The 23,406-nt window shown below is 45.6% G+C and overlaps 1 protein-coding gene across 1 annotated transcript; it reads right to left on the reverse strand.

The window, feature by feature from the left end:
- Positions 1-19,079: 19,079 nt before the first annotated feature.
- Positions 19,080-21,429, reverse strand: LOC115892649 (cystatin-9-like). Its single transcript, XM_030913984.1, has 2 exons — positions 21,175-21,429; positions 19,080-19,304 (listed from the first exon to the last, which is right to left on the reverse strand). Exons 1-2 carry the CDS (start codon positions 21,427-21,429, stop codon positions 19,080-19,082), a joined length of 480 nt encoding a protein of 159 aa, XP_030769844.1.
- Positions 21,430-23,406: the final 1,977 nt, after the last annotated feature.

Consider the following 23,406-nt stretch of genomic DNA (forward strand, 5'->3'; position numbering starts at 1 on the left):
GGTCAGTGTGGGGTTTGATAAGAACGTATGAATGAGGAAGGAGGATATGGAATGGAATGAAATAGAATTGAATGAAAAGAAGAGCAAGAAAAATTTCAAAGTGCATTTTGCAATGGGGCAGATGTTATTTCTTAAAGCCATTGTCCCAGGGGTGTGTGCCTATGTGTAGTGGGAGTGCTGTGTGTCATTATTCTTGCTGGAGGTCAGGTAGAAGGATTAAAAACATGGTGTAGGTGAGGCTCCCTCTGTCCCAGGGCTGAGGTTACCCTGAAAACCCGTGGAGAGCCAATACCCTCCCGGGCACGTGGCACCATCCTCTGGGAATGCAGTTGCAGGATCAGATGCCTGCTGAGAGTGAAGCTGGGTCTCATCGTGGGAGAGTTGGAGGTGAAGCTGGAGACAGAGGAGACACTGGAGACAGAGTCAGACACAGTCTGACTCAGCCTGTGTCTGCTCCAGGACCCACCATGCACACCTGCTCTTTGCTCTTAACTCGTTAATATGGAATAAGGTTCCCCCGATTTTACCTCCAGTGAGCTGATGCCAAACCCATGAGTGAGCTCCCTGATGGAGTAGCATGCTTGGGCCTTTCCCCACAATGGCGGCATCTTCGCTTTCAGGTATTTAGGTGCAGCAAGAGGGGCGTGTTCACTGTAATCTCTCTGTGTACATTAGATAGAGTCCAAGACCATATTCTCAATGGAGCTACTGCTGGGGAGAACTAGGTGTGGGAAATTTGAAGAAGACATTGACAACTGCCCTTTTCAAGAAAGCCCAGAGCTGAACGATGTGAGACAGGACACCAGCTTCCCTCCTGGACCAGCTGTGGATGCCACATGGGGTGTGGTGTGGACACTGGTGCAGCAGACAAAGAGACTTAGAGGAGTGAGTCCGCAGCAGCCTCTACCAGGCTGCTCTGCTTGTGCCTTAGTGGGGAGCACAGAGGGGCAGGCAGCCAGGGGTCCATTTGCAGACTCCAGGCCAATCTGAGTTTCCTGAATCTGCCCTGTCATGCCACTGCAGCTGCCTGCATCCAGGGCACATGGGCTTCACACTGCTCTTGTCCCCCTGGGGTCCTGGTCTCGCAAGCCTGAGTAGAGGCTGTTCCCTCTCTCGTCGTCCTCCCCAGTCTTTATCTGCCTTCTGAAGAAAGCTTGGTGGGGATCCAATATCACCTGTCTCTGAGTGTGCAGTTCTCAGGCTCCACCTTCCCTAATCTAGAGCCTGAGGCAGGTGGAGGCTGAGGAGGGGCCCCACTGCCCTCCCTCCCTCATCCTGTCCTGGCTCCTGCTGAGCTGCAATGCCTGCTCCAGAGGACAAGGACAGGGGACAAGGGGAAGCCTAGCTCTGGGGATAGCCTACCTAGGAAAAGTGGACCCCCTCATCAAAGGATTAACTAATAGGTTAAACATTGGCCTACATCTGAGAGCAGCTCTGGGGATACAGAGTGACTTTTGGTGCTCTTGGGGGTATGAATCACTCAAGCCAGCCTGTGGAGTCCCAGGAGGACCACTGTCTGGGAAGCGGGTCCTAACATGGGTTACCCTGAGTGAAGAGGGAGCCCCAGATCTGGAAGCAGCTAAGAAATGTCCCAGGAGTAAGCTGGATGGCCCCACATGAGGACGAGAGCCGCATCCATCAATTGACAGTTGGGGAAATGTGCAAGGTGGATAGTGATCCTTTGTTCAGAGTGGGAGCCACAAGCTTCCTGAGCCCCCTGTCCCCAGTGCCTTGCCCATGCTTTCCCTCCCAGATGTTCACCTGCTTCTTCACTTTTAGGACCCAGCCCTGGGTAATGCAGTGTGAGCTCCTGGAAAAGAGCTGCTCAGATGGGTTCCCCTGATTGCTTCTCACCCACAAGCAAGGGCTCAGTCTGCCCTCACCTCTGTGGACACTGGAAATTCTCCAAAGGTGGCTCTGCGGTAGCCAACCTACTCCATACTTGTTTGTTCTTTTCAATTTACAATTCCCTTGGATTAATGACTGGGCATGCAGATGCTGTCAAAGGAAATTCCACACTTCTCCAGGTTCCTCAAGTAGAATATAGGTCACTAAACATAAAAATTTCCAGAAGCTTTGTGTGCTAGTGTTCTGGAAGGAGGGGCCTGAGCACTTGATGGAGTTATTCTCAGCAGGGCAGCCTCCTGGGCTCTCAGGGGTAAGTTTTTCTCCCCTGTTGGGCCTCCTGAGCCACTTCCAGAGGTACAGCTAAGGTGCGTCTGAGCTGCCGTCTCAGGGCCCCTTGCAGGCTGCAGAGGGACAGTGAGGGTGGCCTCATAGGGCAATGGATGTGCACATGGAGCAGGACAGGGACCCGGGATCCCACACAGCACATGTGACATGTGGACATCCTGTCCACATCTCCCAGACCAGGCTTCAGCATGCATTCTCTGTAAAATTTAAGCAGTAACTATTTTGGTCCTTGCAGGCCATATAGTCACTTTCTCAACTACACGGCACTGCCGTTGTATGTTGAAAATAAATAAGAGCAGTCCTGTCCCAACAAGACTTTGTTTATACATAGAGACAAGCAGACTGGACTGCTTTTGACCCTCAGGTTATGGTTGCCAACCCCTGACCTTACAGGCCTTCTGAGTGCAGCTGCCGCTGGTATCCCAAGTACTAGTACATGGGTAGCTCCCAACTCATGCACCTCCAATGTGCCCAGTTTGGCTAGTGGCTTTCTCCATGTAACTGGAGCTCCTCCAGCAGAGCAGGTACATCCCACAGGTGTGGGAAAGGTCAAGTCTGAGAGTCACACTCCTTCTTCAGGAAGGAGGCAGGTGAATGTCCCAGTCTCCCAGCCTCTGGGCACCTGATTCAGAGGTGTGTGTCACGTGATTCTCAGAGCTCCCCAGCAGGGTGAATGCCCCCAGCCCCAGAGTAACCCATTGAGAACAGACACCTTGTGTTTCCCCCTCTCCATCTCCCTTTCTCACTTGTGCCTCCTGGGATCACCTCCAGATAAACCACCTGCACCCACCAGTCTGCGTTTCAGAGTCCACCTGGGGGGACCCAACACAAGACCTGTGGTGCATTTGGACCATCATCTTGGGATGTGCCCTCCATAAAGATGCTGGGAGGGTGGCCCCTAGACTGTGGGCATTCAGGCAAAGCAGAGGGGAGAGCCAGGACTGGAGATCTCCCTGTGGCCTGTCAGCACTGAGGTGGGCACACCTGCTGCACTTTGTCCCATCTGGTGGGTGGGTCTCTAGAACCCACACAGCCCTGCCCTGCCTTGTTCCAGACTTGAACAGATTTTCCTTTGAGACCCTCCCACCACCTCCCCTGTCTGCTTCCACCCTTGGTCCTTCTCTTGACCCTGACTCCATCAGCAGAAGGAAGCTCAGAGGAGGCACTTTATCCACAGTGATTCCAACAAGTGTCCTCCAAACGATCCACCCCACTCATTCCATTCGAGAACCATTTCTGAGGCAGCTCCCAGGACAGGGTCTCATGGGGACTGAGCCCACTGAGGTGAGGGGTGTCCTGCCTCAGGACCCTCTGGGAGCACAGCCGTCCCTCGTGAAGCAAGGGGAGAGGAGCCCACTCTAAGGGCACTGGATCCTGGGAGGATGCACTAATTCCTGCCTGACTCAGGTTACATGCGTGGGTCTTTAACAGTGTTCTATATCTCCTATAAGGGAATATTCGTGAAATAGAGGATGTTTCCTGGAATATTCGCGAAATATAGGATGTTTCCTGGTTACAAATGTATCTCCAGGGTTCAAAGCAGTGCATGACTTGAACTGCATGCTTGGATTTTGCATGCAGACAGGGCTAACATTGAGGGCTCTGTTGCTTTGGAAAGATCTCTCCAATCTCACGCTTACCATCCATTCCTGCTCCTGAAGTTGACCTCCTGGTCACTTCTCTTTCTGGAATCTCTATAGTGAAGAATCAGGGAATTGTGGCCATGAATGCTGTGTATGGTCACAAGGTGGGTCTGCAAGTAAATCCTGTGCCAGAGGCCAAAAGCCAGGGACATGCTGGGAACACCTAGTCAGTAGCATCCCTGGGCCTCAGCCCCAGGAAGGAAAAGGGCCACAGATTGTAGCGTAGTGTCACAAATTTCCTCCTTCTCCAGAAATGTGAGTTCTCATCCAGGTCTGCATCCTCCAGCTCCTAGTCTCTCATCCTGTGTCTCTGCATCATTTACATGGAGATGACAACTTTTCCTTGGCTGCCCTCAAATGGCTATAGCTGAAATCAAATGAAATAGTAGAAGGGGGGGTGGAGCAAGATGGCCAAATAGGAAGAGCTCCAGTCTCCAACTCCCGGCGCGAGCGACACAGAAGACAGGTGATTTCTGCATTTTCAACTGAGGTACTGGGGTCATCTCACTAGGGAGTGTCGGACAATCGGTGCTGGTCAGCTGCTGCAGCCAGACCAGCGAGAGCTGAAGCAGGGAGAGGCATCGCCTCATCTGGGAAGCGCAAGGGGGAAGGGAATCCCTTTTCCTAGCCAGGGGAACTGAGATACACAACACCTGGAAAATCGGGAAACTCCCACCCCAATATTGCGCTTTAAGCAAACAGGCACACCAGGAGAATATATCCCACACCTGGCCGGGAGGGTCCCACTGCCCACGGAGCCTCCCTCATTGCTAACACAGCAGTCTGCGATCTAACCGCAAGGCAGCAGCGAGGCTGGGGGAGGGGCGCCCGCCATTGCTGAGGCTTAAGTAGGTAAACAAAGCCGCTGGGAAGCTTGAACTGCGTGGAGCTCACAGCAGCTCAAGGAAACCTGTCTGTCTCTGTAGACTCCACCTCTGGGGACAGGGCACAGCTAAAAAAAAAAACAACAACAAAAAGGCAGCAGAACCTCTGCAGACGCAAATGACTCTGTCTGACAGCTTTGAAGAGAGCAGTGGATCTCCGAACACGGAGGTTGAGATCTGAGAATGGACAGACTGCCTGCTCAAGTGGGTCCCTGACCCCTGAGTAGCCTAACTGGGAGACATCCCCCACTAGGGGCAGTCTGACACCCCACACCTCACAGGGTGGAGTATACCCCTGAGAGGAAGCTTCCAAAGTAAGAATCAGACAGGTACACTCGCTGTTCAGCAATATTCTATCTTCTGCAACCTCTGCTGCTGATACCCAGGCAAACAGGGTCTGGAGTGGACCTCAGGCAATCTCCAACAAACCTACAGCTGAGGGTCCTGACTGGCAGAAGGAAAACTATCAAACAGGAAGGACACCTATACCAAAACCCCATCAGTACGTCACCATCATCAAAGACCAGAGGCAAATAAAACCACAAAGATGGGGAAGAAGCAGGGCAGAAAAGCTGGAAATTCAAAAAATAAGAGCGCATCTCCCCCTGCAAAGGAGTGCAACTCATCGCCAGCAACGGATCAAAGCTGGTCAGAGAATGACTTTGATGAGATGAGAGAAGAAGGCTTCAGTCCATCAAACTTCTCAGAGCTAAAGGAGGAATTATGTACCCAGCGCAAAGAAACTAAAAATCTTGAAAAAAGAGTGGAAGAATTGATAGCTAGAATAATTAATGCAGAGAAGGTCATAAATGAAATGACAGAGATGAAAACCATGACACGAGAAATACGTGACAAATCCACAAGCTTCAGTAACTGACTTGATCAACTGGAAGAAAGAGTATCAGCGATTGAGGATCAAATGAATGAAATGAAGCAAGAAGAGAAACCAAAAGAAAAAAAAAGAAAAAGAAATGAACAAAGCCTGCAAGAAGTATGGGATTATGTAAAAAGACCAAATCTACGTCTGATTGGGGTGCCTGAAAGTGAGGGGGAAAATGGAACCAAGTTGGAAAACACTCTTCAGGATATCATCCAGGAGAACTTCCCCAACCTAGTAGGGCAGGCCAACATTCAAATTCAGGAAATACAGAGAACACCACAAAGATACTCCTCGAGAAGAGCAACTCCAAGACACATAATTGCCAGATTCACCAAAGTTGAAATGAAGGAAAAAATCTTAAGGGCAGCCAGAGAGAAAGGTCGGGTTACCCACAAAGGGAAGCCCATCAGACTAACAGCAGACCTCTCGGCAGAAACTCTACAAGCCAGAAGAGAGTGGGGGCCAATATTCAACATTCTTAAAGAAAAGAATTTTCAACCCAGAATTTCATATCCAGCCAAACTAAGTTTCATAAGTGAAGGAGAAATAAAATCCTTTACAGGTAAGCAAATGCTTAGAGATTTTGTCACCACCAGGCCTGCCTTACAAGAGACCCTGAAGGAAGCCCTAAACATGGAAAGGAACAACCAGTACCAGCCATTGCAAAAACATGCCAAAATGTAAAGACCATCGAGGCTAGGAAGAAACTGCATCAACTAACGAGCAAAATAACCAGTTAATATCATAATGGCAGGATCAAGTTCACACATAACAATATTAACCTTAAATGTTAATGGACTAAATGCTCCAATTAAAAGACACAGACTGGCAAACTGGAAAAAGAGTCAAGACCCATCAGTCTGCTGTATTCAGGAGACCCATCTCACATGCAGAGACATACATAGGCTCAAAATAAAGGGATGGAGGAAGATCTACCAAGCAAATGGAGAACAACAACAACAAAAAAAAACAGGGGTTGCAATCCTAGTCTCTGATAAAATAGACTTTAAACCGTCAAAGATCAAAGGAGACAAAGAAGGCCATTATATAATGGTAAAGGGATCAATTCAACAGGAAGAGCTACCTATCCTAAATATATATGCACCCAATACAGGAGCACCCAAATTCATAAAGCAAGTCCTAGAGACTTACAAAGAGACTTAGACTCCCATACAATAATAATGGGAGACTTCAACACTCCACTGTAAATATTAGACAGATCAACGAGACAGAAAGTTAACAAGGATATCCAGGAATTGAACTCATCTCTGCACCAAGCGGACCTAATAGACATCTATAGAACTCTCCACCCCAAATCAACAGAATATACATTCTTCTCAGCACCACATCGCACTTATTCCAAAATTGACCACATAATTGGAAGTAAAGCACTCCTCAGCAAATGTAAAAGAACAGAAATTATAACAAACTGTCTCTCAGACCACAGTGCAATCAAACTAGAACTCAGGACTAAGAAACTCAATCAAAACCGCTCAACTACATGGAAACTGAACAACCTGCTCCTGAATGACTACTGGGTACATAACGAGATGAAGGCTGAAATAAAGATGTTCTTTGAAACCAATGAGAACAAAGATACAACATACCAGAATCTCTGGGACACATTTAAAGCAGTGTGTAGAGGGAAATTTATAGCACTAAATGCCCACAAGAGAAAGCAGGAAAGATCTAAAATTGACACTCTAACATCACAATTAAAGGAACTGGAGAAGCAAGAGCAAACACATTCAAAAGCTAGCAGAAGGCAAGAAATAACTAAGATCAGAGCAGAACTGAAGGAGATAGAGACACAAAAAACCCTCCAAAAAATCAATGAATCCAGGAGTTGGTTTTTTGAAAACATCAACAAAATTGACAGACCACTAGCAAGACTAATAAAGAAGAAAAGAGAGAAGAATCAAATAGATGCAATAAGAAATGATAAAGGGGATATCACCACCGACCCCACAGAAATACAGAATACCATCAGAGAATACTATAAACACCTCTACACAAAACAACTAGAAAATCTAGAAGAAATGGATAATTTCCTGGACACTTACACTCTCCCAAGACTAAACCAGGAAGAAGTTGAATCCCTGAATAGACCAATAGCAGGCTCTGAAATTGAGACAACAATTAATAGCCTACCCACCAAAAAAAGTCCAGGACCAGATGGATTCACAGCTGAATTCTACCAGAGGTACAAAGAGGAGCTGGTACCATTCCTTCTGAAACTCTTCCAATCAATTGAAAAAGAGGGAATCCTCCCTAACTCATTTTATGAGGCCAACATCATCCTGGTACCAAAGCCTGGCAGAGAAACAAGAATAAAAGAGAATTTTAGACCAATATCCCTGATGAACATCGATGCAAAAATCCTCAATAAAGTACTGGCAAACCGGATTCAGCAGCACATCAAAAAGCTTATCCACCATGATCAAGTGGGCTTCATCCCTGGGATGCAAGACTGGTTCAACATTCGCAAATCAATAAACGTAATCCAGCATATAAACAGAACCAAAGACAAGAACCACATGATCATCTCAATAGATGCAGAAAAAGCTTTTGACAAAATTCAACAGCCCTTCATGCTAAAAACGCTCAATAAATTCGGTATTGATGGAACGTACCTCAAAATAATAAGAGCTATTTATGACAAACCCACAGCCAATATCATACTGAATGGGCAAAAACTGGAAAAATTCCCTTTGAAAACTGGCAGAAGACAGGGATGCCCTCTCTCCCCACTCCTATTCAACATAGTATTGGAAGTTCTGGCTAGGGCAATCAGGCAAGAGAAAGAAATCAAGGGTATCCAGTTAGGAAAAGAAGAAGTCAAATTGTCCCTGTTTGCAGATGACATGATTGTATATTTAGAAAACCCCATTGTCTCAGCCCAAAATCTCCTTAAGCTGATAAGCAACTTCAGCAAAGTCTCAGGATACAAAATCAATGTGCAAAAATCACAAGCATTCTTATACACCAGTAACGGACAAACAGAGCCAAATCAGGAATGAACTTCCATTCACAATTGCTTCAAAGAGAATAAAATACCTAGGAATCCAACTTACAAGGGATGTAAAGGACCTCTTCAAGGAGAACTACAAACCACTGCTCAGTGAAATAAAAGAGGACACTAACAAATGGAAAAACATACCATGCTCATAGATAGGAAGAATCAATATCGTGAAAATGGCCATACTGCCCAAGGTTATTTATAGATTCAATGCCATCCCCATGAAGCTACCAATGACTTTCTTCACAGAACTGGAAAAAACTGCTTTAAAGTTCATATGGAACCAAAAAAGAGCCTGCATTGCCAAGACAATCCTCAGTCAAAAGAACAAAGCTGGAGGCATCACGCTACCTGACTTCAAACTATACTACAAGGCTAGAGTAACCAAAACAGCATGGTACTGGTACCAAAACAGAGCTATAGACCAATGGAACAGAACAGAGTCCTCAGAAATAATACCACACATCTACAGCCATCTGATCTTTGACAAACCTGAGAGAAACACGAAATGGGGAAAGGACTCCCTATTTAATAAATGGTGCTGGGAAAATTGGCTAGCCATAAGTAGAAAGCTGAAACTGGATCCTTTCCTTACTCCTTATATGAAAATTAATTCAAGATGGATTAGAGACTTAAATGTTAGACCTAATACCATAAAAACCCTAGAAGAAAACCTGGGTAGTACCATTCAGGACATAGGCATGGGCAAGGACTTCATGTCTAAAACATCAAAAGCAATGGCAGCAAAAGCCAAAATTGACAAATGGGATATGATTAAACTAAAGAGCTTCTGCACAGCAAAAGAAACTACCATCAGAGTGAACAGGCAACCTACAGAATGGGAGAAAATTTTTGCAATCTACTCATCTGACAAAGGGCTAATATTCAGAATCTACAAAGAACTCAAACAAATTTACAAGAAAAAAACAAATAACCCCATCAAAAAGTGGGCAAAGGATATGAACAGACATTTCTCAAAAGAAGACATTCATACAGCCAACAGACACATGAAAAAATGCTCATCATCACTGGCCATCAGAGAAATGCAAATCAAAACCACAAGGAGATACCATCTCACACCAGTTAGAATGGCAATCATTAAAAAGTCAGGCAACAACAGGTGCTGGAGAGGATGTGGAGAAATAGGAACACTTTTACACTGTTGGTGGGATTGTAAACTAGTTCAACCATTATGGAAAACAGTATGGCAATTCCTCAAGGATCTAGAACTAGATATACCATATGACCCAGCCATCCCACTACTGGGTATATACCCAAAGGATTATAAATCATGCTGCTATAAAGACACATGCACATGTATGTTTATTGCGGGACTATTCACAATAGCGAAGACTTGGAATCAACCCAAATGTCCATCTGTGACAGACTGGATTAAGAAAATGTGGCACATATACACCATGGAATATTATGCAGCCATGAAAAAGGATGAGTTTGCGTCCTTTGTAGGGACATGGATGCAGCTGGAAACCATCATTCTTAGCAAACTATCACAAGAACAGAAAACCAAACACCGCATGTTCTTACTCATACGTGGGAACTGAACAATGAGATCACTTGGACTCGGGAAGGGGAGCATCACACATCGGGGCCTATCATGGGGAGGGTGGAGGGAGGAGGAATTGCATTGGGAGTTATACCTGATATTAATGATGAATTGGTGGGTGGGGTGCTGACAAGTTGATGGGTGCAGCACACCAACATGGCACAAGTATACATATGTAACAAACCTGCACGTTATGCATATGTACCCTAGAACTTAAAGTATAATAAAAAATAATAATAATAATAATAATAATAATAAAATGCTAAAAAGCATTTCACCTTATCCTATAGACCATTAAAAAAAAAAAGAAATAGCAGAAGAAAATACTAACTATTAATCTGTTCGAAAATGTGTTAGATATGCACTTCCTTATTCTGCACTGCAGCCACTTCCTTGTCTGCTAGAGAGACATCTGGACACTTTCCTCACCTTTCCCAGTGTGTCAGGGATGAAACATAGCCCTGGGGACGTTATAGGACTGAACAGAAAGTAACAACAATGTGGAAAACTTGGGTAGGGCCTTGCACACTTCCTGTGCCTCTCTTCTCGAGACAGAGCAAAGGCAGATGAGGTGGAGCCTGAGGAGAAGAAGTGGCTATCAGTATTTTTTCACAGGGACCACATCCCAGCTGTCAGTGGTTCTGGCCCTGTGTCTTGTGTCTGGATGACTTCCACCAATTCCCAGAAGAGACTAAGAATCTCTGGATGATAACATTAGACACACAAATGGGTAGAATCAACTAGAATTAAAGTTTTACAGTAAATAAAGGTGAAGATCAGTTTGAGGAATAACGTAAGAGCATCTACCTGCACCAAGAACGGAGAGGGATCCACAGGGGTTAAGCAGGTGTGTGGCAATGGTGGAAAGGGAGCAAGTGGGCTTTGGAATTCTCAGAAAATTACCTGCTTCCTTAACTTCTGGCCCAGCCAAGGTGGAGTGAAGTTCATCAAGAACACAGGAATTCAAAAACCCAATTCTCAAAATCAATTGCAAAAGTATTAAAACAAAAACTCTAGACAAAATAACAGTTCTTTGCTGTTTAAACTTAACAGCAAAGAACAATTCACAAATTGGGTAGCAATCAAAAGTAGAAAATGTTTAGAGCCCTCTGCTCTAGTAGCACTAGCAGCACACTTTTGTAAGCTGAACATGGAAGCAAAATATAGAAATTAGCTGATTAGCTAGAGCTAGGCATTCGCTTTGCCTGGGCATGGTGTGGTGGGAGGCCCTAGGCGTTTGCATCATTCGAGGATCATGTACTGGGAGATGTCTAGTTATATAAGCAATTGGCTGGTTTGACTGTTTGTGACTGAATGAGGCTAGGTTTGTTTTTTAAAATGTCAGCTACAAGTAATGCCTCCAAAGTAAGCATCTGTTTGCTTACATAAGAGCTACAGTACAGAGACAACCTCAAGCTAATGGCCTTCTTATTTGCTTTAACAATCATGAGAGGTTGGCCAAAGCTTTGGGCATTAACTCTGCTCTCTGTCATCATTATAAGAGACTTAGTTGGTCTCAGTATGGTATTCATAAGATGCTAGGCTGAGTAATTTTTTCTGTTGTTCTTCATGTTTTTGTCACTCTCACTGGGGTGATGTTGTTTGACAAACAGTAGGTGGCTCCACGCAAACATTTAAGACTCAAGAGGACACAGTGAGCCAAGAGGACTAATCTGACCATCAGGAGGGAAATACTGAGACTAAATATGCTCTATAATCAAGGCCACCATGACCCAAATCAATTAAAGTCAAATAAATCAAAGAATGAGCCAAAAGAAAAATGTACTTGTTTTAAACAAGTGCTTTATTAGTTGATTTCTTGCAACTGAGTTTCTCCTATACCAGACGTATTTACCTAAGTGCAGCAGACAGTGACAGCCATCTCACACCCACCTCCCTGTTCAGCAAAGAGGTATTCCAAAGCAATACTGTGAACTACAACAAGTTTAGCGAGATGATTTGGAGGAGGCTGTGGCATTATAGCCTTTGCAGTAGAATCAGCTGTATGTTTGCAACATATGTCTCATCACCTCATTTATATATATGTCAAGACTGGAAAGGAGTATTCTACTACAAGATGCCAATTTAGGGGGACATATGCCTGCTGGCAAATTCTTTGTTATTCTACAATGCAAATTAAAGGGTGTTGACCAAGGCTTAGTTTCCAGACAGTTATGGAGTAAGAGTGGTGCTGGTGAAATCCGCAATGCGCATGGACATTTTATTTCTCATTTATCAAAGCCTGGATTTGCTCATTCTTATGGCTGATTATTAAATCTTCTACAGATAAAAATATACCCTGGAGGGGCACAACAGACAGTTCCCTGTGGGGGGCTTTGTGTGTTAGCGGCCATCAGAAGATAAGTATTAATATTACTCAGCCAAGGCTATTTTATTGAATTATCGCATGGCTGAAGGCTACCCACAGTGAGGGTATTTGGGTTATGAAAGTATCTATAAATTGCTGCATAATCTTTCCCTTTGGTTTTTAAATTTCATCTGGCAAGACTTCACTGCAAAATCCTCACTAGAGATTCTGTCTACTGTTAGATTTAAACAAGAAATCTGAACATATGAATCTTAAAGTATAATCCACATATGCAATTCCAACATGCATTCACACTAGGGGTATCAGTAAAACTTGTTATAGGGTGAACTAGAGGATCTCTCAAATCATATAGGAAATTAAGTTTGGCGTGACCTCTCCAACATTCAGTTATGATTCTTGCTGAAACTATTGATTGGGAGATCCTGATCATAGCATTATTCTGCCACTCATAAACAAAAAGAATGCACAGGGGAAAGAGAGAAAGGAACAATTATTTTATGTTGACATTAAGAGAAGTCTTGATTCATGATCTTGGAAAAGCTGTCTACGCCTAGAATGTCATCTGCTTCTGGGCAGTTTCACCTTGGAATCGTCAATGGATGTGCAGTTACAAGAATCTGAAGGGGACCTTTTGAGATGAGACATGTGGACCCAAGGCTCAAGGCCCTGAAGTTTTGCTGAAGTGTGGATAGCGAGAGGAACTTGGTATGGTCATTTCCAGTGGGGTTTAGGCACAGTCTTTTTCTGGTGTCATTTTTAAAAGACCCAATCTCTGGGTTCTAGATTATGAAAGGTCTGGTTGTCATCAGTTGGTGGGTCATGTAAGACTTCTTTTACTTGATGAAAATACACTGAAATAATGGAGTAAAATTTATAACGCTGACTCCTCTTGGAATTTATAAAATCAGAAGATACATAAGGCTCTATTATTGGGTGCATAGGTCTTCTGGTAAGGAGTTCATGAAATATTAATATGTGTTTTCTTGTAGGAGTGGATCTGATTACCACCAACACTGATAGGAATACGTTTGGCCAAGAAAGTCTTGTTGATTGATTAGCTTTTTCAATTTCAGTCTTAAAATGCCATTTGCCCTTTCTCCTATACAATTAAGTATGATAGAAATACTGGTAATGTCATCGTGCATGTAATACCTTATTTAACTCTGTTATAACTTGTCCAGTGAAATGAGGATTTCTATCACTGGAGATTTATTCAGGAATTCCCCATCAAGGAAACACATTTTCTAAAAACCTTCTATCTACTATTATAGTATTAGTCTTCCTGCATGGGAAAGCTTCTATACAAGCAGAGACCACACAGATTTTTGTAAGAACATGTTGATATCCCACTGAGAGTGGCAATTGAATGAAGTTCAACTGTAAGTGCTCAAATGGTCCAGCTAGTGGTGGAAATATTCCACCTGAGGATTTTTATTATTTGACACTACTTTTTATAGAATTTAACATATCAAGTAAGCCTAATTTATCATTATTGTAAGGAGAGAAAACAAACTCTTTCTAGATGTGACATGGGTCAGCTGGAAACTCCCAAAGTTAGTTTAAGGTCACAAGACTTAATTTAGAATTTGATTTGGGATATAAATTTTTAAAAAATTAAAAAATTTTTAAAAAGCAGCAAGAAAAAATTTAAAAAAAACAGAAAAACAATTTGATTTGGGGAAGTGGTCAAAAGTATTAAGGCTTGAATACCTAATTAAATAGGATATGAAGTCACTGTGACAAAATGTTGTCACTCAAGATGATGATGAATAGATTTTAAAGGCAAATACAGGAAGGTACATTGTTACAGTGAAAACCTTGGCTCTTTCAATGGAGAGGTTTTGGTTTTCTAAAGTAACTAAAGACTTGACAAAAGACAACATGAAGCACAGTAAATTGTTTTGGTAAGAAACATTCTTTGTTTCCTAGCTAGAATTCTTAAAAGGCTGAAAAACATCTTTCACAATTTCGCATTAGGGCAGTGCAATAATTCAAGATATCCTTGTCATTTTAACATAGAAGGCCAAATTCTAGTGTTACATTAGTATACTTTTGATATGAATAATCAGTTAAATAAATTATAAATAAGTTCTTTCTAATCTTATCAAACTTTATCACACGTGAAATCTTTCCCAAGATTCCTTTCCACAAACCTTCTGCAACTTCTTTTACATCAATTTGGTTTTGTCCTATCGGCTTTCTCTTTTCCATTGTGGAACAACCAGCCACTCTACTTTAGGTTAAAAAAATACTTTTTTCTTAAAGAAAAACACATCCTTTATATCTCATAGCTTCACCTACCAAAAACTTGTCTTACTGTTCTTAAATACGGAGTTGTTTCTCTTATTATTTCTAGCATTAATTACCATATGTTATATGGAACTCTTAACTACTATTAGCTTGAATTTCTAGTGAAAACTAGGGGGTAAGCAACAGTGAATGGCCTGTTAGTGATGACGGTGGTATTGTTTTTAAGTATTTTGGATTCTTATCTACTGCACCTTGCAAATGAACAATGTCACCAAGATTAAAACTTCCCCATGCGAATGCTGTCATCCTAAATTGTCCTTAGCAAGGTTAACTTGTTTGTCCAAAAATATAAAAGTTCGTGGTCCCTAATTATCATACGTAAAATTAGCCAGTATCCCAGCAAGTGGAGTCCCAGGCTCCTTTCTTCGGAGAAATCAAGTTTCAGAAAGTACCTACCTGAGGGCTCTAACTGGTCTCAGTTCTGCTATTTATTGAATCCAATCTGATTCTGGAGACTGGCTAAGGAAATGTGCAAATAAAGTTGGAGAGGTCAAAATGCAAGTTTCTGAGGCTCCTATTTGAAAGGAAACTCACCCCCACTTTCCAGCTACAGCAAGAGAGCACCATGGCTCAGCTGGTGCCTTTGCTGGGTGGCAGGTTTTCCTAGATGCTGCTGGAGGTTGCCTTAGGATTCCACATCTGACACTAAATTGTTAAAGAAAAACTTTAAACAAAATGAATTCAATAGAGTTTATTTGGGCAAAGAAGGATTCATGAACTTGGCAACACTCAAAACTGAAAAAGACTGAGAAAGCTTTTCTCTAGTAGCATAAACAGCAAGGTTTCACAGGCTGAACAAGGTAGCAAAGCAAAGAAATTACCTGATTGGCTTAGCTAGATGTCTACCTTATTTGAGCATGATGTACTGATAGGTGTAATGACTTCAACATTTATCTGCAGGCACTTGTAAACTTCAGAGAGACCAGAAGCTCCTGAGTGTGTGTTAAAATCCAAGTTTTAGCCACCCCACTTCCCAAGACACTGACCAAGTAGGTGTAGGTGGGGCCAGGAAAATCACATTTCTAACCAGCACCCAGAGAATGGTGATGTTCCTGGTCCTAGGTGTTTGCCTTATTTGGGTATCTTGTGATCAGAGGTCCCTAGTTATATAACTAACTGGCTGGCTGTTTGTGATTGATTGATGCTAGATTTTAATTTGTAAGTCAGTCATGAGAAATGCCTCCAAGTTAAGTTTCGGTGTGCTTATGAAAGAGCTCCAGGTACAAAAGCAACCTCATGATAATGACCTATTACTTGCTTTAACAGAGGACACTGTAAAAATGTTTATTAAAAATTCTTAAGAAACTTTAATAAAAATATTGGGCAATAGTTTAATCTCTGAGCACATTGCCTATGAGAAAGCAATAACCATATATACACAACAATAAATATAAAAGAAGTATTCATCATACCATTTTTCATAAAAAAAATTAGAAAAATTTAAACAATTAATTATGAGAACTGACTAAATATAAGCTCCAGCTCTGAGGAGTTGCTGTGCAGAGGGCCAGGCTGTCAGGGCCGGTGCAGCCTCTCCCTTCTCCAGAGGCACCGTCCTGTTGCCTGGAGTCTAGAAACTCTCCTTTTTCTTTACAATCAGGCATAGTGTTCTGACCCCTTCCCCAGTTCAGCGTGCAATGAAGAAATCATTCTCAACCTCACCCCAGTGCTGTTTGAGGTGAGATACTTCTCACTTGTGGTTTGGTCTGCAGGTACTCGCAATGATGGCTTCTGAACCTGCACCATTCCAAGTGTGGTCTGGGGACTAGGAACAGGTCTGTCCCAGGAGAGCTGGTGAGACATGCAAATTCCCTGGCCCTGCTCAGACCTAGTGGCTCAGATTCCTGGGGGATAGGGAGAATAAGAACTTGGGTTTAGGGTATTTAGAACTTGCCTTCAGGGTATTCTAGTCCCTCTGAAGTTCACAGGTAACTACAGATACATGCTGAAGGCATCTTCATGGAGAAGAAACTTAAGTCTTGTCCAGAAAGAGTACTTTATTTAATTTTTAGCTGGAGGATGTGACGGTTTCTTTCCAGAGGCCAGACTGTGGATGATAGGGGTATATCCTGCTGGGATGCAAATGCAGAAATTCAACTCTGAATTGGGTGCCCTGAGGTTGGGAAGACTGGGACATATACCTGCTCACTTCCATGACAGAATGTGCCCCTCAGATTTGACCTTTCCCACACCTGCAGGGCGCACCAGCTCTGCTGATGGAGCTCATTTGCACAGATCAACCCCTGAGTGAAGGTGGGGAGGATGCAGGTACCTAGCGTGGCAACTGGTAGCATGGTGTGTCTCAGGGGCACCAGGGTCCAGAGGAGCTCTTAGCATCAGAGACTGGTAACTATGGCCTGAGACCCAAGCAGCTCACTGCCTGTTTGTGTAAATAAACACTTATTGGAACACAACCACTCTTATATGTTTGTACATTGGCTACTGCTCCTGCCAAGATATGACAGCAATTCTGAGTAGGTGAGAGACCATCTGCCCACAAAGGTCAGAATAGTTATTCTCTGGCTTCTTCAGAAAAATTTTTTGCCAAACCCTGGTTTAGGTGACTTGGGCAAGGTCTTAGTAGCATCTAGTCTGCCCATGCATCTCACGCTGCATCCCCTGGGGGTGTGCATTCCTGCAAATCCTGCATTTTCAGGGGATTTCTGCATCCCTGGGGATTTGTGAGAGTGCAGATGCATTTTCCAAAGGTCAGAGGTCCTGAAGTTGGACATTTCTAAGATTCTTCCAGAAGATGCTGCGGCCCCAGATGCCAGGACAACTTTATAAGGGTGACGCTAGAAGTCCTTCCTCTATTCACCAACCTTCCACGGACCAGGAAAGGTGTGTGAGCCTCCCCTCAAGAGCAGAGGCCACATGTGCTGAGTGGGACCCAGAGGCCCTGTCTTGCTCAATCATGCACATTGGGCGTCCTGCAAGATCACAGACATTCTACCTCTGGCCACATGGGTCACCATAAGCCATGAACATGGAGACAGCAGCTCAGATTCATCTTGGTTGTGCCACCTGGAGCTGGCTCACGAGGTCCTAAGGGAGGGAGGACCCCACTGACACAGATGCAAATAGGCTGCCTTTTGGAGAGGAACTCCATCAACTACTCAGCCCCTCCCTCCAGAACATGGCACAGGAAGCTTCTGGAAATGCTGATGTTTAATGACCCATTCTACATGAGGAACCTGGACAATGAGGAGTTTCTAAAATGCCAAGTCATAAAACCTCAGACACTTGCAAAGTAAGAGAGCAAATATGCACGGAGCTGCTCAGCCACTGATGTGCAATTCCTGGGAATAGCTGGTGTTCACGGGGGAGGGGACGGCATGTAGCCAGGCATGTGAGTGGCTTCCACTCAGGAGAGCCCCTCTGAGCAGGTCTTGTTCAGGAGTTCAAAATATGTCTTCCAGGGCATGGTTTCAACAGTGAAGAAGCAGCTGAAGGTCTGAGGGAACAAAGAGGAAGAGACAGTAGGGCGGGGTTTGGGGAGGTTCCGGAATCCTGTGGCATCCGCCCGTGACACAGGTTCCATCTCCACCTTGCCCATTCCTGGGCTAGCAATCGAGCCATGTGGCTCTGGCCTTCAGGTCTAGCCTGAGCCTAAGACCAGTCCTGAACTACATCGTGATTTGAGGCTCCCTCCTTAGCCAGGGTCACTTGTGCCATGACTCCTCCTCCAGCCCGTGCCCCTCAGGGAAACCCCAGGCTGTCCTGGTGTGATCCTTGCACTCAAGAGCAGCAGGAGAACACTTTGTCCCAGTGGAAGCAGTTCCAAGACTTAGGCAATTAGTTACCTGTTTGTTAATCTTACAATAAGGGGGTTGACTAAGAACGGGAAGTTTTCCCAGAGCCAGGATTCACTTGGAGCTCGTTCCCTAGAGCAGGATCTGCAGCTCAGTGGGGCCTAGAAGCCAGGGCAGTGGGGCTTATTCTCAGCCTCCACCACTTTTGGGTCTAGGGCAGGGTAGGGAAACCCTGAGAAAAGTATCCACAGACATTGTCACCATTGTCTCCAGTCTCTTTCTCTAGAAGGCAAGGAAGAAGTGGGGAGGAAGACCAGAGAAGGTTCCTGGGGAGAAGGTTCCGAAGGCCATGTGGTCCAGGTGCAGGCAGCTGCAATGGTGTCAGAGGACAGAGTCAGGAAACTCAGATTGGCCGGGGCCCTGAAAGTGAAGCCCGGGGCTTCCTGCCTCACTGGGCTTCCCACTAAGGCACAAGCAGGGCAGCCTGGTAGAGCCTGCTGGGGGCTCACTTGCCTTTGTCGCTCAGAATGGCTTTGTCAGCTGCTCCTGTGCCCACACTACACCCCATGCAGCATCCGCAGTTGTGGACCTGAGGAAAGCTGATGCCCTGTCTTACATTGTTCAGCTCCGGGCTTTCTTGAAAAGGGCAGTTGTCAATATCATCTTCAAATTTCCAACATACAGTTTGGCGCAGTTGCAGATTCGTGGAGAACACCATCTTACCTCGCCACTGTTGGACAAAAAGAGATTCAAGTGGATGCACCATCTTCCTGCCCCTAAGTAGCTGCTAGTGAAGATACCATTTGTGTAGGAGAGACCCCAACACTCTACTGCATTTGAGAGCTTGCCCATGGGCCTGGCATCAGCTCACTGGAGGTAAAACCCAGGGGATCCTCTCTAGCCTGAGGAGTTAAGAGCAAAAAGCAGGTAGGCATGGTGGGTCTGGGGAGGATGCAGGCTGAGTCAGACCCCACTAACACATTCTCCACCTCCACCCACCCCCATTTCCCACGGTGAGACTCCAGCTTCACTCTCAGCAGGCATGTGATCTTGTAGCTGCATTCCTAGAGGACAGAGCCACATGTCCAGGAGGGTGTTGGATCTCCAAGAGTTTTCAGGGTAACCTGAGCCCTGGGACAGAGGGAGCCTCACCTACAGCGTGTTGTCAAAACCTTCCAACCGACCTCCACCAAGAAAAACGACACAGAGCGCTACCACTACACACAGGCACAAACCCTGGGAAAACGGCTTCAAGAGATACCATCTGCCCTATTGCAAAGTGCATGCTGAAGTTCTCCTTGCCCTCCTTCCCACTCCATTCTATTTCATTCCACTGCATAGCCTCCCTCCCACCCATCTATTCTTCCCAGCCCCCAACATGACCCTGCGATTGCCATATCCAGGAAGCCATGTGGAAGGCTTTTAGGACTTACAGTCATTTAGTACTTATAGACCATAGTAAGGAGCTTACATTTTATTCTAACGGTATTAAGAATGGAGGCTTACACCGAGGTCTTGGAGAATCAAGCAAAGCACTGGGAAAGCAGAAGCATGAGGTCTGGACAATCTCAATCTCTGAGACTTCCAAGGTTCTAGCATGAATCTTAGCAGACACCATTACTTGACCAGATACCCCTTTGAGGGCTGCATCGGGCTTTTAACTCTCCTGAGAGGAGGCAGGAAATGAGCAAGGAGGAGAATTTCTCTGTACCAGCATTGCAATCCTGAGGACGGCAAAGAATCCAGGGCAGAGGCAGAGAATCAGCCAGGGCCTTGCACAGAGTCTTTCCAGAGCTTAAGCTGTGTGCAGCACTGGAGTCCCTCTGCCCTTCTTTCAGGCTCTTGCTTCCGAGAAAGGAAGATAAATGCTCCTCTCTCTAAACCAGAAGTGCTGCATTAGGAGGGCATTTTAACTGTTCATGCCTGAAGCCCAGATGAACTGTGCATTGCTGACCACATTAATGATTTCATCAAAAAGGCAAGCATTTTAGGATGAAGGTCCATTGAGGAAGAGTGTAAATCAGCCTTCAGTTCATTAAGTGCAGACAGAGCAAGGAGCCCAGAGAAGGTGGAGATCAGAGAACTGACCTCTCACAGTGGCCTCTCAAGGCCAATGGTGTTCTTTATTGCCCCTGAATTCTCACTGTTCTCTCTCTGTCTCTGTCTCTGTCTCTGTCTCTGTCTCTGTTTCTCTCTCTCTCCGTGTGTGTGTGTGTGTGTGTGTGTGTGAGTGTGTATGTGTCTTTGCTTTTCCATTTTCATTTTATGACCTTGAAATATTTCTCAGTCTCTTTGGTTATTTTCTCTTCTTGTCAGCTTCATCTCCTTAGAAGTCCTTATTCTGAAGTCACTCTCAAGTTACATAATGTCATAAAAATCATGAAGATTGAAAAATACATCTCGCATGTGAATAGACATTTACCTAATTTTAAATTTTTTTTAAGTTCAATGTTTTCCAAAACTGAAACTACCGTAATTGGTTATGGACTACCCAACTATGACCTGCCGATGGTGAACCAAGTCTCCTAGACCAGACACCTTGGTCCCTCACTTAGGGGCAGATGGAGAAGGACAGGCCAGAAGAGGATGTGGTCACCAACATTTCTGTCCATGCTATCCTCTCTCCATGAACTCAGAACGCGCAACAGCCTGTAGGCATGCTCCTCCTTACTCTGCAAGTTGAAAGTGTTCAAGGCAAACCCCACTGTGGTGAGGAACATAGGATCCTGGACTATTTTATTATTACCACCCATTTCCTCTTCAGAACACCAGGCATAGGTCACCAAGAGCTGGAAGCCCATGAGAAGCAGTGACAGTGCCCAGGGCAGAGCCCTCCTCCTCTGTGCACTCGACATGATGCAGGCTCCAGCAGCCCGTGCCTTTGCCCTTCAGATACCTGGCGTCCACTGGAGTCTTCCAGGGCTCAGGTCTGGCCCTTAAATTCACTTGCTGGGGCAGAAACTCCTCCCTCCAGGCCTCATCTCTGTGGTTATACCCTGTCTCTCCCACACATGGATGGCCTCTCTTCTTCCAAAGCTGTTTAAATCATCTCCTGTTCAGGGGACAGGAACAGCACCCAGGCAGGTGGGTTGGGAAAGACCAGCAATGGGAGAGAGAGTGCCCTGAACATGAGACCCAGCCTCAGCTGCCCCAGCACCTCTGCGGGCTAAAGGGGCCCTCCACTGGGCGCCCCAGTGGAGGTCAGAGCCCGGCACTGGAACACAAGTGCAAGAGGTATGAGTGGAAGGTGAGCACTGGACTCAACAGTGGAGGTGGGATGGGAGGGGAGGATGGGTGGAAAGGCAGGAAAGGATGGAAAGGGATGACAGTGGACGCTAGGATCGTGGGTGGGCAGACACAGGCCCCAGAGAAAGCGCTGAGCCTCTTGAGAGAGAGGCGGGGAGCCCAGGAGGCCTGGTGCGAGGTCCTGCAGGTTTCTGCTCCCCTGAGGGTCTTGGGACGGGGGCACCAGCCTGGGGGTCCTGGGCAGGGGTTGAGGAAACCTAGAGCAGGAGCCCCCAACCCTGTTCTCTGCACCTCCCTGAACGCGGCTTCCCAAGCCTGGGACGCGCTGCCAAGTGCTGGTACTAGGGGCCGGGCTCCTTATGGCTGTCCCTATTCCTCAAAGGTGTTTCCAGGACGGGTGGCCGCTTGCAATTGGAGCAGTGGAGAACCAGAAAGACGAAGATGTCCCCCGGGATGGCTGAGGTGCGCCCATTAGGTCGTCACGGGTGCCCTCTTGTGGCCACAGCCGGCACAGCTCAGCAGCACAGTTTGTGGGTGGAGATTCTGAGTTCTCCACCAAGACCCTCCTAGCCTCCAACTGCAGCAGCAAATGGGGCTCTGAAAAGACTGAATAATGCACTCGTCCCAGACCAGACTTCAGCTTTGTCCCTGTGAAACATGCCTTCGATGTTTAACCGCAGCTCCTTGTACACTTCAGAAGCAACCAGCATCGCCCGAAGTCATGTTAAAAAGCGAGTTCCTAGTTTCCCCACCCGAAGATTCTGACCCAGTAGCTGTGAGCAGAGCCAGGGAACCTACATTTCTCACCAGCTTCCAGAGGATGGTAGTGTTCCCGGTCTCGAAACCACACTTTGAGTGCTGCAGGCTCAGAATACTTCCTGGGAGGTGCATACAGACCAAACCACAAATAAGAAGTAACTTAGCTTGAGGGACATGGAGGTCAGGGGATGAGCATGGTTTTTGTGGGGAACACAGGATGGGGAACAGGCTCAGACAGCATGCCTGGTGATAAAGAATAAGAATTTGTTTCTAAACCCTGTGTGCAAAGAAGAAGCAACTCAATGTAACCATTCCAGGAAAGCAGCCAGATGTGCCAAAAACATCACCCAGGGTGTCTGTATCCTTTCTCTGATGGCGTTGAGTTCACTGGAACTGCAGCTGAAGCATAAGTAATGTGGTTTCTTAGGTGGAGAGTGATGGTGCACATAGGGGTAGGAAGGGGGTGTCAATGAGGGTGGAAATGCCTTCATGGGTTTTGGGATGAGCAGGCCATAAGGTGTTGTGAGAACTAGAATCCTGATGCCTGGAATAGGTTGCGAGTGTCCTAAGAGAGGCCTGCAACGCCCATGGAGGTCACTCTCACCTTGTAAGGTCAGGGGCTGGTGAACATGGGACATCCTGCCAATCGCCAGTGAGTCCCCCACCATTCTGAGGGCAGATACCCACATGCACTCCAAGGCAGTGCCCACACTCGCTCTTCCATGAGCAGTGGTTTAGGGTCCTGGGCACCAGCTCCATCCTCACTGTGCAGCCAAGGAGGGAGCGGGGATCCCCACACCCAGATGTGAGACCACGGGTGTGCAGAC

The sequence above is a fragment of the Rhinopithecus roxellana genome, chromosome 13 (assembly GCF_007565055.1).
Source record: "Rhinopithecus roxellana isolate Shanxi Qingling chromosome 13, ASM756505v1, whole genome shotgun sequence".
Lineage (NCBI taxonomy): Eukaryota > Metazoa > Chordata > Mammalia > Primates > Cercopithecidae > Rhinopithecus > Rhinopithecus roxellana.